The sequence below is a fragment of the Suncus etruscus genome, chromosome 3 (assembly GCF_024139225.1).
Source record: "Suncus etruscus isolate mSunEtr1 chromosome 3, mSunEtr1.pri.cur, whole genome shotgun sequence".
NCBI lineage: Eukaryota > Metazoa > Chordata > Mammalia > Eulipotyphla > Soricidae > Suncus > Suncus etruscus.
In genome coordinates, this window is record NC_064850.1 from 140,125,857 (window position 1) to 140,143,377 (window position 17,521).

Sequence of the window (17,521 nt, forward strand, 5' to 3'; positions counted from 1 at the left end):
TATTTTCAGACTGCCCAGCTGGGGCAGCAGCCACAGAGAATTGCCCCCTGCTCCTCACAGAGACATGGGGTCCTCACAACGGACCATTACTCCTACTTACAGTGATGTAGCTCACCCCCAAGATGTTTCCCAAAAAGCACTACAGGGAGGGACCCTCCCACCCCCACAAACCCCAAAAGCCTCACAGGCTGAGCACTGTTAGACACCTCTGTGTCTTAGGACAAAGTCACCTTAAGAGAGAAGAATAAATTCTAGAAAAGCTGGTTTGATTCAAACTAGTGTAATTCAAGGTATCACAAAAAATTTCCCACAAAAATTTACAATCAGCAAAATAGTCTTTTTGTGGCTTTTTTTTCCATATAATTCCACAGTTTTACTTATATAATATTTCATTACAGTAAGCCTTCATTAACCCCTCAAAACAATGATATAAATAATCAATCTGTACAAGCTACCCTAGAATAAAAAAAGCTAAAGCCAAGAATCCCAACAGTTCTCATAGCAGCTGGGCACACATGGTGACCCCAACAAGACCCTCTTGGTGCCAGCCAGGAGTTGCTCGTCTGTGGAGCATGGTCTTGGCAGCCCTGCTGGCAGTGTGGCCCAGCATCACACTAGGCCACAGATACTGAATGTGTCTGTTAGACAAAGGGAGGAAAAAGGCCAGAGAGAAGGAAATTAGTCAACTCAGACAGGTTCCCTCACCACCATCGACACACACACACACACACACACACACACACACACACACACACACAACTCCCTTACATACACATACTCAGACACAAGCCAGGAAACAGAGCTGCCAGAAATGGCCACCCCCGTGACACCCACCATGGCCACAGCTCTGCTTCTAGATCCACAGCAGCAATTCCAGGGGGTAAAGAATCGTCATCTCCCCACATGTTAAAGACAGAAATCATTGGGGTGGGGAATCATGGCTCCCATGAGTGGTGTCACTCCCTGACCTGAGAGCCACTTCCCTTCCAACCCAGGCAAAGCAGCAGGTAGGGGCCTGCTCAGGAAAGATCCACCCACGCTGCCCAGAACCAAATGTGCTCCAGTGACTCAACTCCTAGCCTGTACCAACCAAGAAACACCTGCCTTGCATGGCCCAAGGCCTACATTGGGAGAGTGACCAAGTGATTCAATTCATCTGGGAAAGTTCCAGTAGTCCAGTAGTAGCCATTCTTGCTCACACACTCAAGCTTTAAGGTGTATGTGACGATTCAAGTTTTCTATTATTAGGAGCCTGGTGGTGGGAGATCCAAACCTTGGGTCTTATCATAAGGCCTTTTTTTTTTTTTTTTCATTAGAGAATTAGACATGAGCCCTGGCTGGGAAGAACTTCCCAGAATATTTTATAGGGTTTGACAGAAAACCTGATTTTAGGAAAAAGAGAGGCTGCCGGGGACACAGCTTCACATTCCTGAGGTCATGACCCACAGCCCTTGTCCTGCATGGTGTCTCTAGTGCTCATTCTTCTGTGTCCCCAAGGCATTCCTCTGAAGAGTTAAAAACATTCAGAGCCAAAAGTCACCCATCACAACAGCAAACAGCTCTATCACTCAACCTTCACATTCTATGTTCAAGTTTCCAAGACACTACAGGGACCATTAGACCTTATGGAGAACCAACGTGCAATCCTCGCTGTCCTTGAACCGCGTTGACATCACGGCACTGTCTTTGGCATGTACAGTCTTTGAGTAGTAGTTGACTATCTTGCCATCCAGGATGTACTGATGAGGGATGCTCTCATAGGGCTTGAGGTCGAGGTCCAAGACAGACACGGAGAAGGCAAACCGTGATCTGGACGAAGGGACAATGGGCCTCTGATCGGGGCTGCAAGGGAAAAGGCAGGTTCAGAAGGCACCGACACCTAGCTGTGTCCCCACTGTCTCTGGGCCATGACAGGCCACCCTGCCAGGCAAGACAGGGTTAAAATTCAGGAAGATGGTAAAGCAATTCTGTAAAATACACAGTTGATACTCCCAGTGGTAAAAACAAATGTTGGGAAAATCAATCACAAGCCAAGTATTGCAAAACCTAAGAGAAGGGAGAAAGGATATCTGGCTGCTCAACAGCTCGAACAGATGAGTTGTGAGAACAGACACTTCATGTACTTTAACCTGTCTGAGGAAAAACTGCTTTCTGATTGTCCCATTTGGAAAGAGACTGGTATCATCTTTTATTCCTACATCTTATCTGCAGTATTTTGTATTTATAGGTCTGTCTGCTTGTTCTCTTTTTTTGTTGTTTCTGGTTTTGGGGCCACAACCAGTGATGCTCAGGAATTACTCCTGGCTATGCACTCAGAAATAGCTCCTGGCTTGGGGGACCATATGGGATGCCAGGGGATCGAACTGTGGTCCGTCCTAGGTCAGCATATGCAAGGCAAATACCCTACCGCCTATACCAGCGCACTGGCTCATTTGCTTGTTCTTTAATATTGGAATGAATATATAAGATGCTTATGATCAAATGCAAATTTGATGTTTTATACTCAAAAATATTTTCATATTAGACATTCTGTATTCAGAACACTGCATCGTCCAACTTGCCCCTCACAGTTCTTGGCCTGTTGCTGAGTTCATGGCATTGGTGGATGGTATATGCAAAGTTGGGTGGTTGTTGGTGGAGCCTCATGGAAATAGAGAGGAGGAGAATTTTCGTTACTGTATAAAGAAATGTTTGATTACATTACTACACATGTCACGGTTAAATTAATCACTGTGAACTCCAGTTAGCCTGAGAAGCATTCAGGGTCCTGGTTTCCCCAAGCTTGCTACTCTTCTAGATTTAGAAAATATTTCCTTAACAAACCATCCATTCCCAAAGTGTAGGAGAGAAGGCAAATAAGCACAATCCTGCTTTAAGGAAATTCGCCCAGACCTGGATACTGACTTCAACTGCTAAGCCAAAACTCTGTTTGTAGGACCTGGATGCCTGGCTCAGCTGCTGAGGTCTCTGCTGCCTCTCCATGTTTACACAATCCCTACATCTCCTTCCTCTGGGCCTAACCCCAGGAACCCCACCGCTGGGCCGAGAAAGATGTGTCATTGTGCAGAGGAGGTAACCGTAAAGGATCCTCCATCTTTTTAGTCAGTATCAGCCCGAGAGTGTGAGTATAACTGTGAGGATCTGGTAAATAGACAGAGGGAAGACAAAGGAGCAGGCTGCATGTAAAAAATAAGGTCACCCACTGCATGGGACTGGCTCTTGGAGAATATGTGCTCCAAGTCCAGAGCCATCAGTCTTTGGTTGGTTTTTGGTTTGGGGCCACACCCAGGTGTTACTACTTGTTCTGCACTAAAGATTTCTCTCCTGGGGCTGAAGTGGTGGCAACAGAGGTAAGGCATCTGCCTTGCAAGCACTAGCCTAGGACGGACCATGTTCAATCCCCCAGCATCCCATATGCCCCCCTCCAAGCCAGGAGCGATTTCTGAGTGCATAGCCAGGAATAACCCGAGCGTCACCGGGTGTGCCCCCCCCCCCCAAAAAAAAAAGAATTCACTCCTGGCAGACTCAATGGGCCATATTGGATGCCAGGGATTGAACCTAGATTGGCTGCATGCAAGGTGAATGCCCTGCCTACTATAATATTACTTCAGCCCCAAGAGAGCCATCATGAATGGTGGCCAGCCACCAAAGAAGCATTCCCTTCCCCATGCTGAGACAACTCATGAGGTGCCTGGGCCTTCTGCAAAGGATACTGTCACTTTAGTCATGTGCCTGGCTCTTTCGAGGCACTTCAAAGAGGAGCAGGATATGCTATAGACACCATCTAGGGGGTAGCTGCTGCCAGTGGCTACAGTCCCAGCACCATGGAGTCCCATGCACTGCATCAGGTGTGGCCCAATAAACAAGAAATAGAGTTGGACTGGGAGAGCCTGAGCCCAGCAGACCCGTTTTTCCTCTTCAGAAGCCCCCAAAAGTTCTGGAAAGCCAAAATTTGAGTTCTCATCCCTCCTAAACTCAGTCATGGAACTGTCCATTTCAGGGTTGATTAACTTTCCCAACATGTAAAATTCCTGTCACACTGGAGAAGGATTTCAGAGACAAAACTTGCATAACCACATATTAAATATCTTATTTTTTGTTTTGGGGCCACACCAATGGTGATCAGGGCTTATTTCTGGCTCTGCACTTCTGGCAGGCTCAGGGGACCCTATGGTGTGCTAGGGATCAAACCCAGGTCAGATGTGCAAGGGAAATGCCCTGCCCACTGTACTTTCTCTCAAGTCTTAAGACATCGTAAGATCAGAAGGCTTTAGTACTTGTGAGACACTTTCTCAGCCCCACCTTTTATCCTTCACCTGTATTGTCTTTCAAATAAATGCATGGTTGTCAGCCATCGAATGTGCTCCATCAAATTAAGCCATGGTAGCACTGTAACTTGACCATTAGACATTTTATTCAGGAGGACCCACAGGACATTAAGAATGTTTCCTGGGGCCAGAGAGATAGCACAGCAGTAGGGCATTTGCCTGCGTGCAGCCGATCCAGGATGGAAGGTGGTTCGAATCCCGGCATCCCATATGGTCCCCCAAGCCAGCCAAATTTCTATCTCCTGAACCTGCCAAACGGAGCCTCCCTGCATCTGTCCCTAGTGCTACAATCCCTGTCATTTTGGTACTTTCTTTTTTTTTTTTTCCTTCCAGAAAGGTCTCTCACTTATAGGGAAAGAAGGCTTGGGAAATTTTGAAGCCTAAAGGAGATGAGTTATTGTAAGCCTTATTTACATAAAGGATAGTAATTTAAATATCCACTCTGATCAAAGTGGACAAACAGAAATGTGATACATCCATGCAATTAGGTAATATTACCTAAAATAGATCAAAGTGGAGTACAATGAATACAACATGAATAAAAAAAGATCACAGCCAGAGCGATAGCACAGCCTGCAGGGCATTTGCTTTGCATGTGCCTGACTGGGGTTCAATCCCCAGCATCTCATATGGTTCCCCCAAACCTGCCAGGATTTCTTTTTTTTTCTTTTTCTTTTTTTTGGGGGGCCACACCCGTTTGATGCTCAGGGGTTACTCCTGGCTAAGCACTCAGAAATTGCCCCTGGCTTGGGTGGACCATATGGGATGCTGGGGGTCCTTCCTTGGCTAGCACTTGCAAGGCAGACACCTTAACTTTAGCACCACCTCACCGCCCCCTCCCTTTTTTTTTTAACCTGCCAGGATTTCTAAGCATAGAGCCAGGAGTAACCTGAGTGTCACTGGGTGTGGCCCAAAATAAAAAAAATCACAAACGTCAATCCATACTCTATGTGTCCATTTATATGAAATATCCTAAAGAGGCAAATTCAAAGAAAGATGCATGATTTTCAGAGGTTTAGAATAGGGAATGGGATTATTGGGGAATGGCTATTAGTGGAAATAAGCTTTCTTGGGAGAAGATAAAGAACTCTGATTTAGTGTTGAGGTTGAAGTATTTTAGGAATATACCCCACACTACTGAATTTTGAACAGCATTGAGTATAGCTGTGATTTAAAGAAAGGTTACTGCAAAGGGGAAATCAGCAGTTCAGATGAAAGAAGCAGAACATAGGCAGTAGTGATCCATGGAGCTAATGAGTTTCTGGTCAGGGTCACTCAAGCAGAGCCTCAAAGTAGGGAGCTTCTGGGAGAAGTGGGGTATTTTCTGGATGGGAGCCGAGGGTAGGGGGAATGAATCTACAGATCAGTGTATATAGATTCTGGCAAATCACCAGAGGCCAGAGATAGTACAGCAAGTAGGGTACTTGCCTTACATGCAGCAGACCTGGGTTCAGTCCCTGGCACCCAGAGGGTCTCCTGAGATGGCCAGGACTCATTTTGCTGCCTTTTAAGTATAAATTGGGTGATCTCCTTTGTCCTTCTAGAAGGATGGGGTGAGTTCTCTGTGGATCTCAGCCCTCTGCTCCAGTCTCAGTATCCTTAACTCAGTCTGGACCTGTCCTGCCCTGTTCCTGGCATGTCAGGACTCAGCCCTTAGTCAGCCTGTGCAGCATCTTCACCATTTAGGATATGGGAGGCAGTGTTCCAATCATTGCTCAGAGGCCTGGAGGACCATCCCAGTGACCCTCAATTCCCTGGCCATGACTCAGTGCAAGGATCTGAGCAAAGGTGACAGGTACTCCAGGCCACCCTGGCAGTGCTCAAAGTCCTCCAGAGTTCCCTGGAGGTCGTGCACATATAAAGCAAGAGGAATAAATGCTCATCTGCCCCTTCTGGCCCGTCCCCAAAGCCTCTGGCTCAGCTACTCTGGAGACCAACACTCAAGCCACCCTCGTTCCCTACACTCAATCCGCACACTTTCCCCACACTCACACACAGGCACATATCCCCAAATTCACACCCATGTACATTCCTGTCTCCTAGCTGTGTATGCACTGCAGGAGAGTGGCCCAGGACCTGTGTGTGGTTTTTCTCACCTGCCATCACCAGCCCATCAACAAGAGTGAAGACTGCAGAGCTAAGAGCAGGGAATGTGTTTGAAATGGATCATGGGACTCTTAGGCTACACAGTCTTTTTAAAAAGAACCTTTGTATTCAGTTATGCTCTACCAAGGACCTCAGTACTATCAGAAAGTGGACACTTCCATGCTGCCGGAGATGGGAAGCACTTCACCAGTAGGGAGGAGCACCCTTAAAGAAGCTAATGAGAAGACTCGGATTCATCTTGAATTCTAGGCAAGAATCGACACTGTGGAACTACAGGCCTCTGTACAGATGGGACTGAACAGGGGCACAGGAGGGGGATGGAGGGGACAGGATGTGTGGAGACCGGCTATTCAGCCTGGGGATTGACACGAATCCTGGGCCAAACTGCTTCAAAGTAAGTATTCTCATATAAAATGAGAGTAGGGACCTCTGATTCCCTGCAGGGATTCCAATCTGACCATACTTCAGGTACACTGGTTGTTAGGCTGATATCACTGCAGTTTGTTTAGTTTTGTTTGTTTTTGGATCACATCTGGCTGCGCTCAGTGGTTATTCTGGCTCTGCACACAGAAACTGCCCCAGCAGGCTCGACCATATGGGGTGCCAGGATTCAAACCACCATCTCCTGGGTTGGTTGCATGCAAGGCAAATGCCCTACAGCTGTGCTATCTCTCCAGCCCATCACCACAACTTTTTATGGAGAGAGTGTGGGCACTCTCCCCTATATCTTCCTTCTTCCATTAAAGTCTGGAGTTGTAACCATACCCACAAATGCAGTTGCCATGTCTGAACCAGGCCAGCTCCATAAACTCACTTTTTTCTCGAATGAGATGTAAAATGAGCTGTGAAAGATCGTGGCTATACCAGCCAATCAGCACACATCTAGCCATCTCAGGAGGAGAGAGCGAGCCAAGCCCCTATTCTGAAGCCATGCTTGCTGTCTCCATCACTCTGAATCACCGCTTCCCCAATAGTCTACCTCACTGCTGACCCTCTACAATTCCTGCCAGGACACCAATCTGACAACACTTCAGGTATGCCTAATGTTGGGCTGATATCACCAGGGCATTTTTTTTGACTAAGTTCGGCACCTTCCGCCATCTCTTCCTTCTTCCAGTTGAGCCTGGCAGCTGGAGCCACACCCACATTCTAAAGAAAACCCCTTTGAAACACTCCAATTTAACAGATTCCAATATAACAGCAAGAGCTCACTAAATCTTCTGTCATTGTATTAAAGGCTTCACTGATGATAAAATAATTTTCACAGAGGTTGCTACTGTTTTTTTTGGGGGGGGGGGCACACCCAGCGTTGCTCAGGGGTTACTCCTGGCTGTCTGCTCAGAAATTGCTCCTGGCAGGCACAGGGGACCATATGGGACTCCGGGATTCGAACCAATCACCTTTGGTCCTGGATTGGCTGCTTGCAAGGTAAACGCCACTGCACTATCTCTATTTTTTCTTTTTTTTTTTTTTTTCTCTTCTTTTCTTGGAGCTGGAGAGATAGCATGGACATAAGGCATTTGCCTTTCATGCAGAAGGTCATTGGTTCGAATCCCGGCATCCCATATGGTCCCCCGACAGGAGGTATTTCTGAGCATAGAGCCAGGAGTAACCCCTGAGCACTGCCGGGTGTGACCCAAAAAAAAGAAATATATAAATTTTATTTATTTTTTCTTTTCAATAATTTGTTTTACTTACCTGGAAACAAATGTATTGTGATCAACTATGTCAACTATATGATTCATGTTAAATAAATAAAATTTAAAAAATTGTTAAAAGGTAAAAGAAATAATGGGGCCGAAGAGATAGCATGGACGTAAGGCATTTGCCTTGCATGCAGAAGGATGGTGGTTCGAATCCCAGCATCCCATGTGGTCCCCGAGCCTGCCAGGAGCAATTTCTGAGCATGAACCAAGAGTAACCCCTGAGCGCTACAGGGTGTGACCCCCTCCCCCCAAAAAAAAGATAAAAGAAATAAGAGTAAGGAACAGAGCAATAGCACAATGGCAGAGCACTAACCTTGCACATGTCCAACCTGGGTTCAATCCCAGGCAGATGGTTCCCTGAGCACCACCAGGAGTGCCACCTAAGTAGACCACCTGAGAGTGACCTGAGCACTTTTTTTCTTTCACAAAAAATAAGAAATTAGAGGAATCGTAGATGTAACTGAATGTTTTTGAAAAGAACTCCCAATAAATACATTTCTTGCTGAATAATAAACTCCCTGCACTGGATGTACACCACAACCAGCCCCTCACCATCAAGCATGCCTCAGAGCCAAGCCTATGTGCTCATATGCCTGCCGGAACCTTGCACACAGGAGGCAGACACTGGAGTCAGAGCACTTGCTTGTAGGTGAAGGCCCCAGGACAAAAGCAGCTGCCTCACCTGGCATCCTGCAGGCAGGGAGAGAGCACGATCATGATGGAGCAATCCTTCGCAGTCATAGCGACCCGGTACTGCTGAACCTGCAGGGAATGAGAGATCAGTGCCAGGCTTGCCACTATCCCATACTCTCCTTTATAATATCTACTGCAAGCTCTGGGCCAACAGGCCAGCTGTGCTCTTGGCCCTATCCAGAAAGCGCCCATGGATCCCACATCCCACAGGGAATGTGGGAATCACCTCCATGAACAGCTTATGCTGAAGAGAGCATCTGAGCTGACCACCATACAGACAAGGCCACAGGCAAACTAGGAGTCTGAGCAGTGGTCGCATAGGCCCATGCAGTCTACAGACTGAGGGGCATTGTAAAGGGGGTGGCTCCCGGATGCATTTAGAGCCGTACCTCATGAATACGGGCACAGATGCAACCCTCTGGCTGCCTGCATCACTCAAATTTAGCAGACTGGACTCAGATCCACTCTCCTAGGTCTGACCTGTGTTTTTCTACACCCTATTACAAGCAGGTATAGATCTGTAGGTGCTGACGGGAATGATGTTCACCAGGGCCACCAAGTCATAAAGCAAAGTGTGGTCATGTACAAGTCAGAAAGAAATGCAAATAGCTCCTCTCATGCCTAGCCATGGGAGGCATGTCTCTTTCCTCCTTAAACTTTGCATATGAAGTTTTTTAACTTTGAATAGCTCTGACTTTGAGGAACCCCAGAAATTCTTGGCCAACTGTCCTGGTGGTTTGATGTGAAGTCCAAAAATACAGGTTTCTCAAGCACAGATCACTGCCAGGGGTGATCGTGGAATAGAGTCAGGAATAAGTCCTCTGCATCTCCAAAGGTATCCCCCTAAATGAAGCATTTGGGGGACCAAGGATGTAATGCAGTAAGAGACAATATGTCTTGCACATGTCAGGCCCTAGGTCCAATGGGTTTAATTTGTTGCAGGGCCAGCACAACAAAAAAATGTAAAACATCACTTAGAACACCTAGAACTTAAATATACAAAAATCATTATCAATTGATTCAGCAACTTTAAATTTGTTTGTTTGGGGCCATGCCAGCAATGCTCAGAAGTTACTCTTAACACTCAGGAATTACTCCTGGTGCTCAGGGGACCATATGGGATGCTGAGAACTGAACCTAGGTTGGCCTCATGCACAGCAAGTGCCCTACCCACTGGACCATGCTCCAGCCCCCAAAGAACCCATTTTTTTTCTTCAATTGAAGAGACAAGCTAAATTGGAAGGTAGGCCAACATGTGTCCAGACAAGGCATTGAAAGAAAAATAATTGAAGAAGGAAAGCAAGAGAAGGACATGAACTATGGATGATTCAAGAGATGTGCCCTGGAGTCTAGGGGAAGGACATGGACAGAAGCCAAATTTAAAAAATTAAGGCCTAAAGGTTTCCAAAGCTACACAAAGACACTAAGCTACTAATTCAAAAAAGACTCCAAAGTTCATTTAAGTCACTAAAGCGTCAATGAGAATGAATCACCACCAGACATTCACTCAAGGGAGCTTTAAAGGATGTTCTCCTAACAAAAACACGATCCCAGCTAGGCCAAATTTGGACATGCGGAACACAAGAAAAGGCAGTGCCTTTTCTACTAACTACATGAAATAGCTTTTCTTAGTTGAAAACAATCAATAATAGTTAAGTAAAGGAGCCATAGCAAAATGTTCTCTCAGAAAGTTGCATTATATAAAAATGGTAAATATAAAACAGCATTAGAATTCATAGGTCAATTGCTTGCTATTGTCAAGAAAAAAAAATAAATAAATAAATACCTAATTTCCCAGTTAAAAGTGTAGAAGAGGGCCGGGAGAGATAGCACAGCGGTGTTTGCCTTGCAAGCAGCCAATCCAGAACCAAAGGTGGTTGGTTCGAATCCCGGTGTCCCATATGGTCCCCCATGCCTGCCAGGAGCCTTATCTGAGCAGACAGCCAGGAGTAACCCCTGAGCACCGCCGAGTGTGGCCCAAAAAACAAACAAACAAAAAAAAAAAAGTGTAGAAGAAAAGAAAAGAAAGTGTAGGAAATGGATTTTGTTTTGTTTTGTTTTGTTTTGTTTGGGGGGGGGCCACACCCGGTGATGCTCAGGGGTTACTCCTGGCTGTCTGCTCAGAAATAGCTCCTGGCAGGCACAGGGGACCATATGGGACACCGGGATTCAAACCAACCACCTTAGGTCCTGGATCGGCTACTTGCAAGGCAAACACCACTGTGCTATCTCTCCAGGCCCAGGAAATAGAATTTTTAAGTCATCCCACAAAACAGCACTAGAGAAAAAGAAACTTAAGTTGGAAAATTTTTGAAGGTTTAAAGCTGTAAGTATAACCCCAATTAAATAACAAAAATAAAATATCATGAAGAGAAAAGAAAGCCAAAATTTAAATGCAAAGATAAGGGAAAATTTTTTAAAAGAACTACCTAAAATAATACTCATAACAACTATTCATCAAAAGGACCTAGAAATTAATATTAGGCAGTGGAAATGTACTTGTTTATTTGTTTTGGGGTCTCACCTGGTGGTGTTCAGGGATTACTCCTGGCTTTGCCCTCAGGCCATTTCTGGCAGAGGTTGGGGGACCATATGGAATGCTGGGGACCAAATCCACATTAGCAATATGCAGGACAAATATCGCTTTGGCCCCACAATTTTCATTTTCAAGTGTTCATTGTGGATCTGTGGGTATGCACTGATATTTCTCTCGATGTTTTCTCAGCCTTACTAAAGTAACTTACTCTTGGGGCCAGAATGATAGCACAGCGGTAGGGCATTTGCTTTGCACACTGTAGCCCTGAGATGGACCAAGGTTTATATCTCCGACATCCCATATAGTCTCCCAAGCCTGCTAGGAGCGATATTTGAATGCAGAGCCAGGAGTAACCTGAGTGCCACCAGGTGTGGCCCAAAAAAACAAAAACAATAATAATAAGGTAACTTAATTTTATTTTGTTTTGGTTTGCATTTGGTTTGAGGGCTACATCATGCAGTGTTCAGGGTTTACTCCTGACTGTGCTCAAGGATCACTCCCTAGATAATTCTAGGAACTATATAAATAATTTACTCTTTGTATGTATAAATAAAATTTTTTTTTTTTTTTGGTTTTTGGGCCACACCCGGCGGTGCTCAGGGGTTACTCCTGGCTGTCTGCTCAGAAATAGCTCTGGCAGGCACGGGGGACCATATGGGACACCGGGATTCGAACCAGCCACCTTTGGTCCTGGATCGGGATTCAAACCAGCCACCTTTGGTCCTGGATCGGCTGCTTGCAAGGCAAACGCCGCTGTGCTATCTCTCCGGGCCCAAATAAAAATAATCTAATCTTTGTTTCTTCTTTTTCTTTTTTGGGGGGCTACACCCAGCAGCACTCTGGAGTTACTCCTGGCTCTACACTCAGAAATCGCTCCTGGCAGGCCAGGGGACCATCTGGGATATCAAGGATCAAACCTGGGTCCCTTCCAGGTCAGCAGCGTGCAAGGCAAACGCCCTACCACTGAACTATCTCTCCTGCCCCCATGTTTCTTCTTTTAAGCTTTATCACACAGTTACTTTGTAACAGTGGGGCTTCTCCTATTTTCAAATCCAAAGAGAAAGCATTTTGCTACTAAGTAAATTATTTACCTTTGGTTCTATTTTCCTTATTAGAGTAAGTATCATCAATAATGTCTTTAATTTTTCTTTAAACCCATAGATGAGTGAGACTATTCTGTATCTATCTCTCTTCCTTTGACTTATTTCACTCAGCATAATAGATTCCATGTACATCCCCATGTATAGAAAAATGTCATGACTTCATCTCTCCTGACAGCTGCATAATATTCCATTGTATATGTACCATGTTTCTTTAGTCATTCATCTGTTGAAGGGCATCTTGGTTGTTTCCAGAGTCTGGCTATTACAGGTAGCGTTGCAATGAAGATGGGTGTGAGGAAGGCATTTTTGTATTGTGTGTTTGTGTTCCTTGTAACAATGCCCACAGACCATAGAGATGAGGGCTGGAAGGACCAGCTCACGATATGAAGCTCACCACCAAGAGTGGTGAGTGCAGTTAGAGAAATAACTACACTGACAACTATCATAACAATGTTAATGAGAGAATTAGAATGCCTGTCTTGAATACAGGCCAGGGTGGGGTGGGGAGGGAAATGGAGGACATTGGTGGCGGAAAGGTTGCTGTGGTGAAGGGAAGTGTTCTTTTTATGACTGAACACAATCATGTCTGTAAGCTAGGTGTTTAAATAAAAAAAATAAAATAAAATAAGTATCATCAGATTAGAGACATTCCCTTTTATTTTTTATTCATCATAATTTTGGGAAGCAATTCTCGACCCTATTATTTCACCTGGATACCTCTTCTGGGTGGAACCAGGATTGGTCTGTATAATAGTACTTTAATCCCTAATACTATCTCTCTGGACCCAGAAAGTCCGATATTATTCCTGATTTGTTATGACTTTTTATCAAGAGAATGCTGAATTTCTTTTCTTTTTTTTTTTTTTTTTGACATGAAAAGTTTTGTGAGAGCTTTAATGGCACAAAATGTTTATAGCTACAAGTTATACATGTATTGTAAACTGTATATGATACAAAGTGCTAACTAAATAAATGAAGAATGCATAATCACTTTGGCTCAGTTAGTTCAACAACTGATTCACCTAAAATTCATCTGACTGGCTGAGTTGTCAATTTTCATTTTTTAGAAGAGTACACTTTTTTACTGAAAAATAAATTGCTGCACCTTTTAATGTGCAAGTTTATGCAGTTTCAGTATTGATTCTATTTACAAATATTTTAAGCCAGTTTTAATTAAGCATAAGAAAAATTGGGCCGGGAAGGTGGTGCTAGAGATAAGGTGTCTGCCTTGTAAGCGCTAGCCAAGGAACGGACCGCGGTTCGATCCCCCGGCGTCCCATATGGTCCCCCCAAGCCAGGGGCAATTTCTGAGCACTTAGCCAGGAGTAACCCCTGAGCATCAAACGGGTGTGGCCCAAAAAACAAAAAAAAAAAAAAGCATAAGAAAAATTAAGCCTGCTTTTTAACTCCAAATTGTAAACAGATATAAAGCTTTTTTAACATTAATCATAAATGTCAACTGTTAATTGTTGAACCCTCTGTTCTTATCACACAATCTGTTTATATTCAACACAACTCTGGATAAGAATATTACATTTATTTTATATGTTACTGCTATCAATAAATACTGTGTGATTTCATCTTATAATTTCTATGGTGATCATGTATTCATATTTTAAGTTATGGTTCAAAATTTCACAGCTATTTTAAGAAAAAAGGCAAAACTGAATTTTCTTTTTTTTTTTAAACTGAATTTTCAATGTTGAAAAAAAATTAACACATACCCAAGCTCAATCACACTAGGAAGGGAATCACTACTGAATCAAGAGGTTTAAAGTGTCCCAATTAAAAAAAGTTGCTCTTATTTTAAGACTAATTATATTTTCCCTGCCAAAATACCAATTATAATATAAACTGTAGTTTATACAGTTTAGTTCTTTAGTGCCCTTAACTTTTTTTACCAGTCTTTCTCATTTTATTTATTTTTCAAAATCAAAAGAGAATGCTGAATTTCTTACTAACTACCAAACACATAGGCATTGTCCTTACTTTTTTTCAAATTAAAGTTAAAGCCCACATGCTTCCAACGGTGTTTGTAACATTGATGATACTGGGATACGCAGTGACCAGACCTCACTGCCACCAAAGTGCTCAAACCCCCTGCCAAGGACTTCATTACTTCTAGTCGACCTCATCATCCCTCTAGCTTGCTTTCCTCAGTTTTGTAATCCAGGGCCAAGGACTGATCAGCTGACAGGATCTGTTTTCTTGTTTGGCTTCTCTATACACCAAAGATGAGTGAGACCATCTGGGATTTGTCCTTTTCCCTCTGAATTATTTTACTTAACATGACACCCTCCACTTCCACCCAAGTCTTAGAAACTGTGAGATTCTATCTTTGCTTACAGCTGCAAAGGATTTCCCTGTGAATATACCATGACCTCTTTACCCACCATCTGTTACCAGATACTGGGTTGTCTCCAAAATCCTGGCTAAAGTATGGTCGTTTGCTTTTATGATCCATTAGGATCGAAGTTCCATTGTGACCACAGAACTCCTCTGCGGTCCTTTGGGATTTATTGGAATTGCCTTTAGATTCTTCGAAAGTTGTTGTAAGTGAAAGTTGTTGTAAATTGCTCTATCAATATTTTTCGTGTGTGGGGTAATAATGACTACTTTTTTCGTGTGTGTGTGTGTGGGGGGGGTCCTGTGAAACATGCAAGCCCTGCAGTGACAGGACTCTAACTCTGGAGGGCACAGGGACATGAACACAATGTGGTGTGTGAACCCTTCTGGGCACCATCAACCATACATTATTGTGTTGACAAACCCCAGTCACTGTCACAAAGCAACAAAAAAAGATAACAAAGGGAGGAAGAGGGAGAGGAAATTAAAAGAGAACTCCAGGGACCAGAGTGATAGCACAGTGGGTAGGAATTTACCTTGCACCCAACCGACTACAGACCCCATTTGATCCCTAGCATCCCATATGGTCCCCCAGGCCTGCCAGGAATAATTTCTGAGTGCCTCTAGATGTAGCTTAAAATCAAAATCAAAAACAAACAAAAAAAACCCTCCATTTAGTTTCAAAATCTTTTTTTTTTTTTTTGCCACACCTGGTGCTCAGGGCTTACTTGCCCTGGGGCTCAGAGGAGATGTGGGGTGCTGGAGTATGGGGTTGCTTGGTATCTTCTTTCCTGTATTCTCCAGTCCCCTACTCTAACTTTGAAGTGGACCTAGAACCAACAGTAGCCAAAGAAAAAGCAGTCCAGCCTTAGCCAGACATGAGTACAAGTTCGCCACATGGGGGTAGAAGAAGATGAGGGCTGGGACAGGAGAAAGCACCTGGACATCTGGAGGTCACTGTTTGGGTTCCACTTTGGTCACTGTGATCACAGTAGAACACACTTCCTTAATCATTCTTAGCATCTATTGAAAACCTCTGACAACCCAGGGAAGCATATGGTTCCCTATCAGAATAAAACTTCTGAACACATAAAATAAGACAGAGGGCAGCTGTGCCAGAGCCTGAACCCAGGGCATCACACATGTGAAATACATATTTTACAACAGAGTCACATCCCGGGCAAATGCTTAAGGAGTTTTACAAATGCCTAAGACAGGGCTATATAAGGAGTCCTTGGGATAATAAACATAGTATGCTGCCATGCCCACAGCAACAACAGCATAAATGCAAATGTCCGTTTTCCCTGAGAGCTGATATAGAAAGGTCCCTAATGACCTCAGACAGTTGTTGCTCTACTTCTAAAGAGAAGGTAAATTTCAGCTGAAGGGTAGTAAAACTAATGATATAACCTTTGGGGTTAGAGAGATAGCACAGCACCTTGCAAGCAGCTGATCCAGGCAGGCTCAACCCCCAGCAACCCATATAATTTCCCTGAGCTCTGCCAAAAGTGATTCCTGAGCGCAGAGCCAAGAATAAGCCCTGAGCACCACAGGGTGTGTCCAAAAAAAATTTAAAAAAAAAAAAAAAAAAAAAAGGCTGGTCCAATGGCAGTGGTTTACCAGAAATTATTAACGTTAGTATCACAAAAGTTGGCATATAACCACCTCCCCCATTGCTCAATTTGACTGATTTTAAAAAAAGAAAGAAAGAAAGCTGCAACTTCTTCCTACCGAAGTTTATGAAGTCTCTGAACTCCCTGATTTCCAAATAGCAAAGGAAAGAACAAGACTGGGGTTTTTCCCTATGAGATTTTCCCAGGCAGCCCTTTGGCCTGAGCTCTGGGAAAAGGAAGCCGCCCACATAAGATTCTTTCCAAGGCAACAGAAGGCCCAATGCAGGGCGAAGGGCTGAGCCTGAGTGGACAAGCAACTAAGGGAATCAAGGGAATCCAGTCTACAAGCTGAGGTCACACACCATAGCTTGCTCCAGCCAGCTGGAAAACTGAGCCACTGTTTTGTTTATTTTTCTTAAATCCCAGAGTTTCTGTTTTAGCCATCAAAGGCACATAGTTGAGCACAAGCCCAAGTCAGAGTTAAGAACCTATGGACACTTTGTGAGTTTCCAGATGGGTCTGCCCACCTTTGTCAAAGCGAAGGCCAACGTCCCATCATCCTCAGTGGAAAGATCGAGCAGCTTCTGGTAAAATGCTTCATTATAAGGCCCATCTATTTGCAACGCTTCTCTGCACAAGAGAAACATGTGGAAAACAATGACAAGCATGCCTGGGAAGTGTTTCCAAAAGGCTGACAATAACAAACACACATCTGGTTTCAGGTCACCTCCAGCCCCACTGTCTCCCAGCTAAACCTCCTTCCAAAGAAGTCAGAGTTTCCATCAGGCCCGACCAGAACCCAGATCAGAGATGCAAAGGGCAGGGCAAGGTGGGGAAGACATGCAGACCCTGGCTACGTGGCCTGTGCATGGAAGCCAGTGACTCCTAGTTCAGAATAGGCAGAATGGAGGAAGCTGCTAGGCAGGCTGCCAGGTGCTGCACAGAACTCAGGCCTGGAAGAGCTAGCTCAGTAGCCCATGGAACACCACTGCCCCCTGCAGGCCTTGATGACTCAGGACATGGAACTGACAGCCTCAGGGGATGGTTGAGGGCTGGGAGCCTGGATCCTCCAGAAGACCTCTGCTATTGG

General features: G+C 44.5%; 1 protein-coding gene across 1 annotated transcript in view; it reads right to left on the reverse strand.

The window, feature by feature from the left end:
* Nucleotides 1–264: 264 nt before the first annotated feature.
* Nucleotides 265–17,521, reverse strand: part of IPPK (inositol-pentakisphosphate 2-kinase) — a 40,364-nt gene continuing 23,107 nt past the window's right edge. Inside the window, exons 11-13 of the mRNA XM_049770080.1 lie at nucleotides 16,959–17,061; nucleotides 8,823–8,902; nucleotides 265–1,842 (exon numbers count right to left, since the gene is read on the reverse strand). Of these exons, the coding sequence (XP_049626037.1) occupies nucleotides 1,617–1,842; nucleotides 8,823–8,902; nucleotides 16,959–17,061 (409 nt within the window). The 3' untranslated portion in view covers nucleotides 265–1,616. The remainder of the gene's footprint in view (nucleotides 1,843–8,822; nucleotides 8,903–16,958; nucleotides 17,062–17,521) is intronic.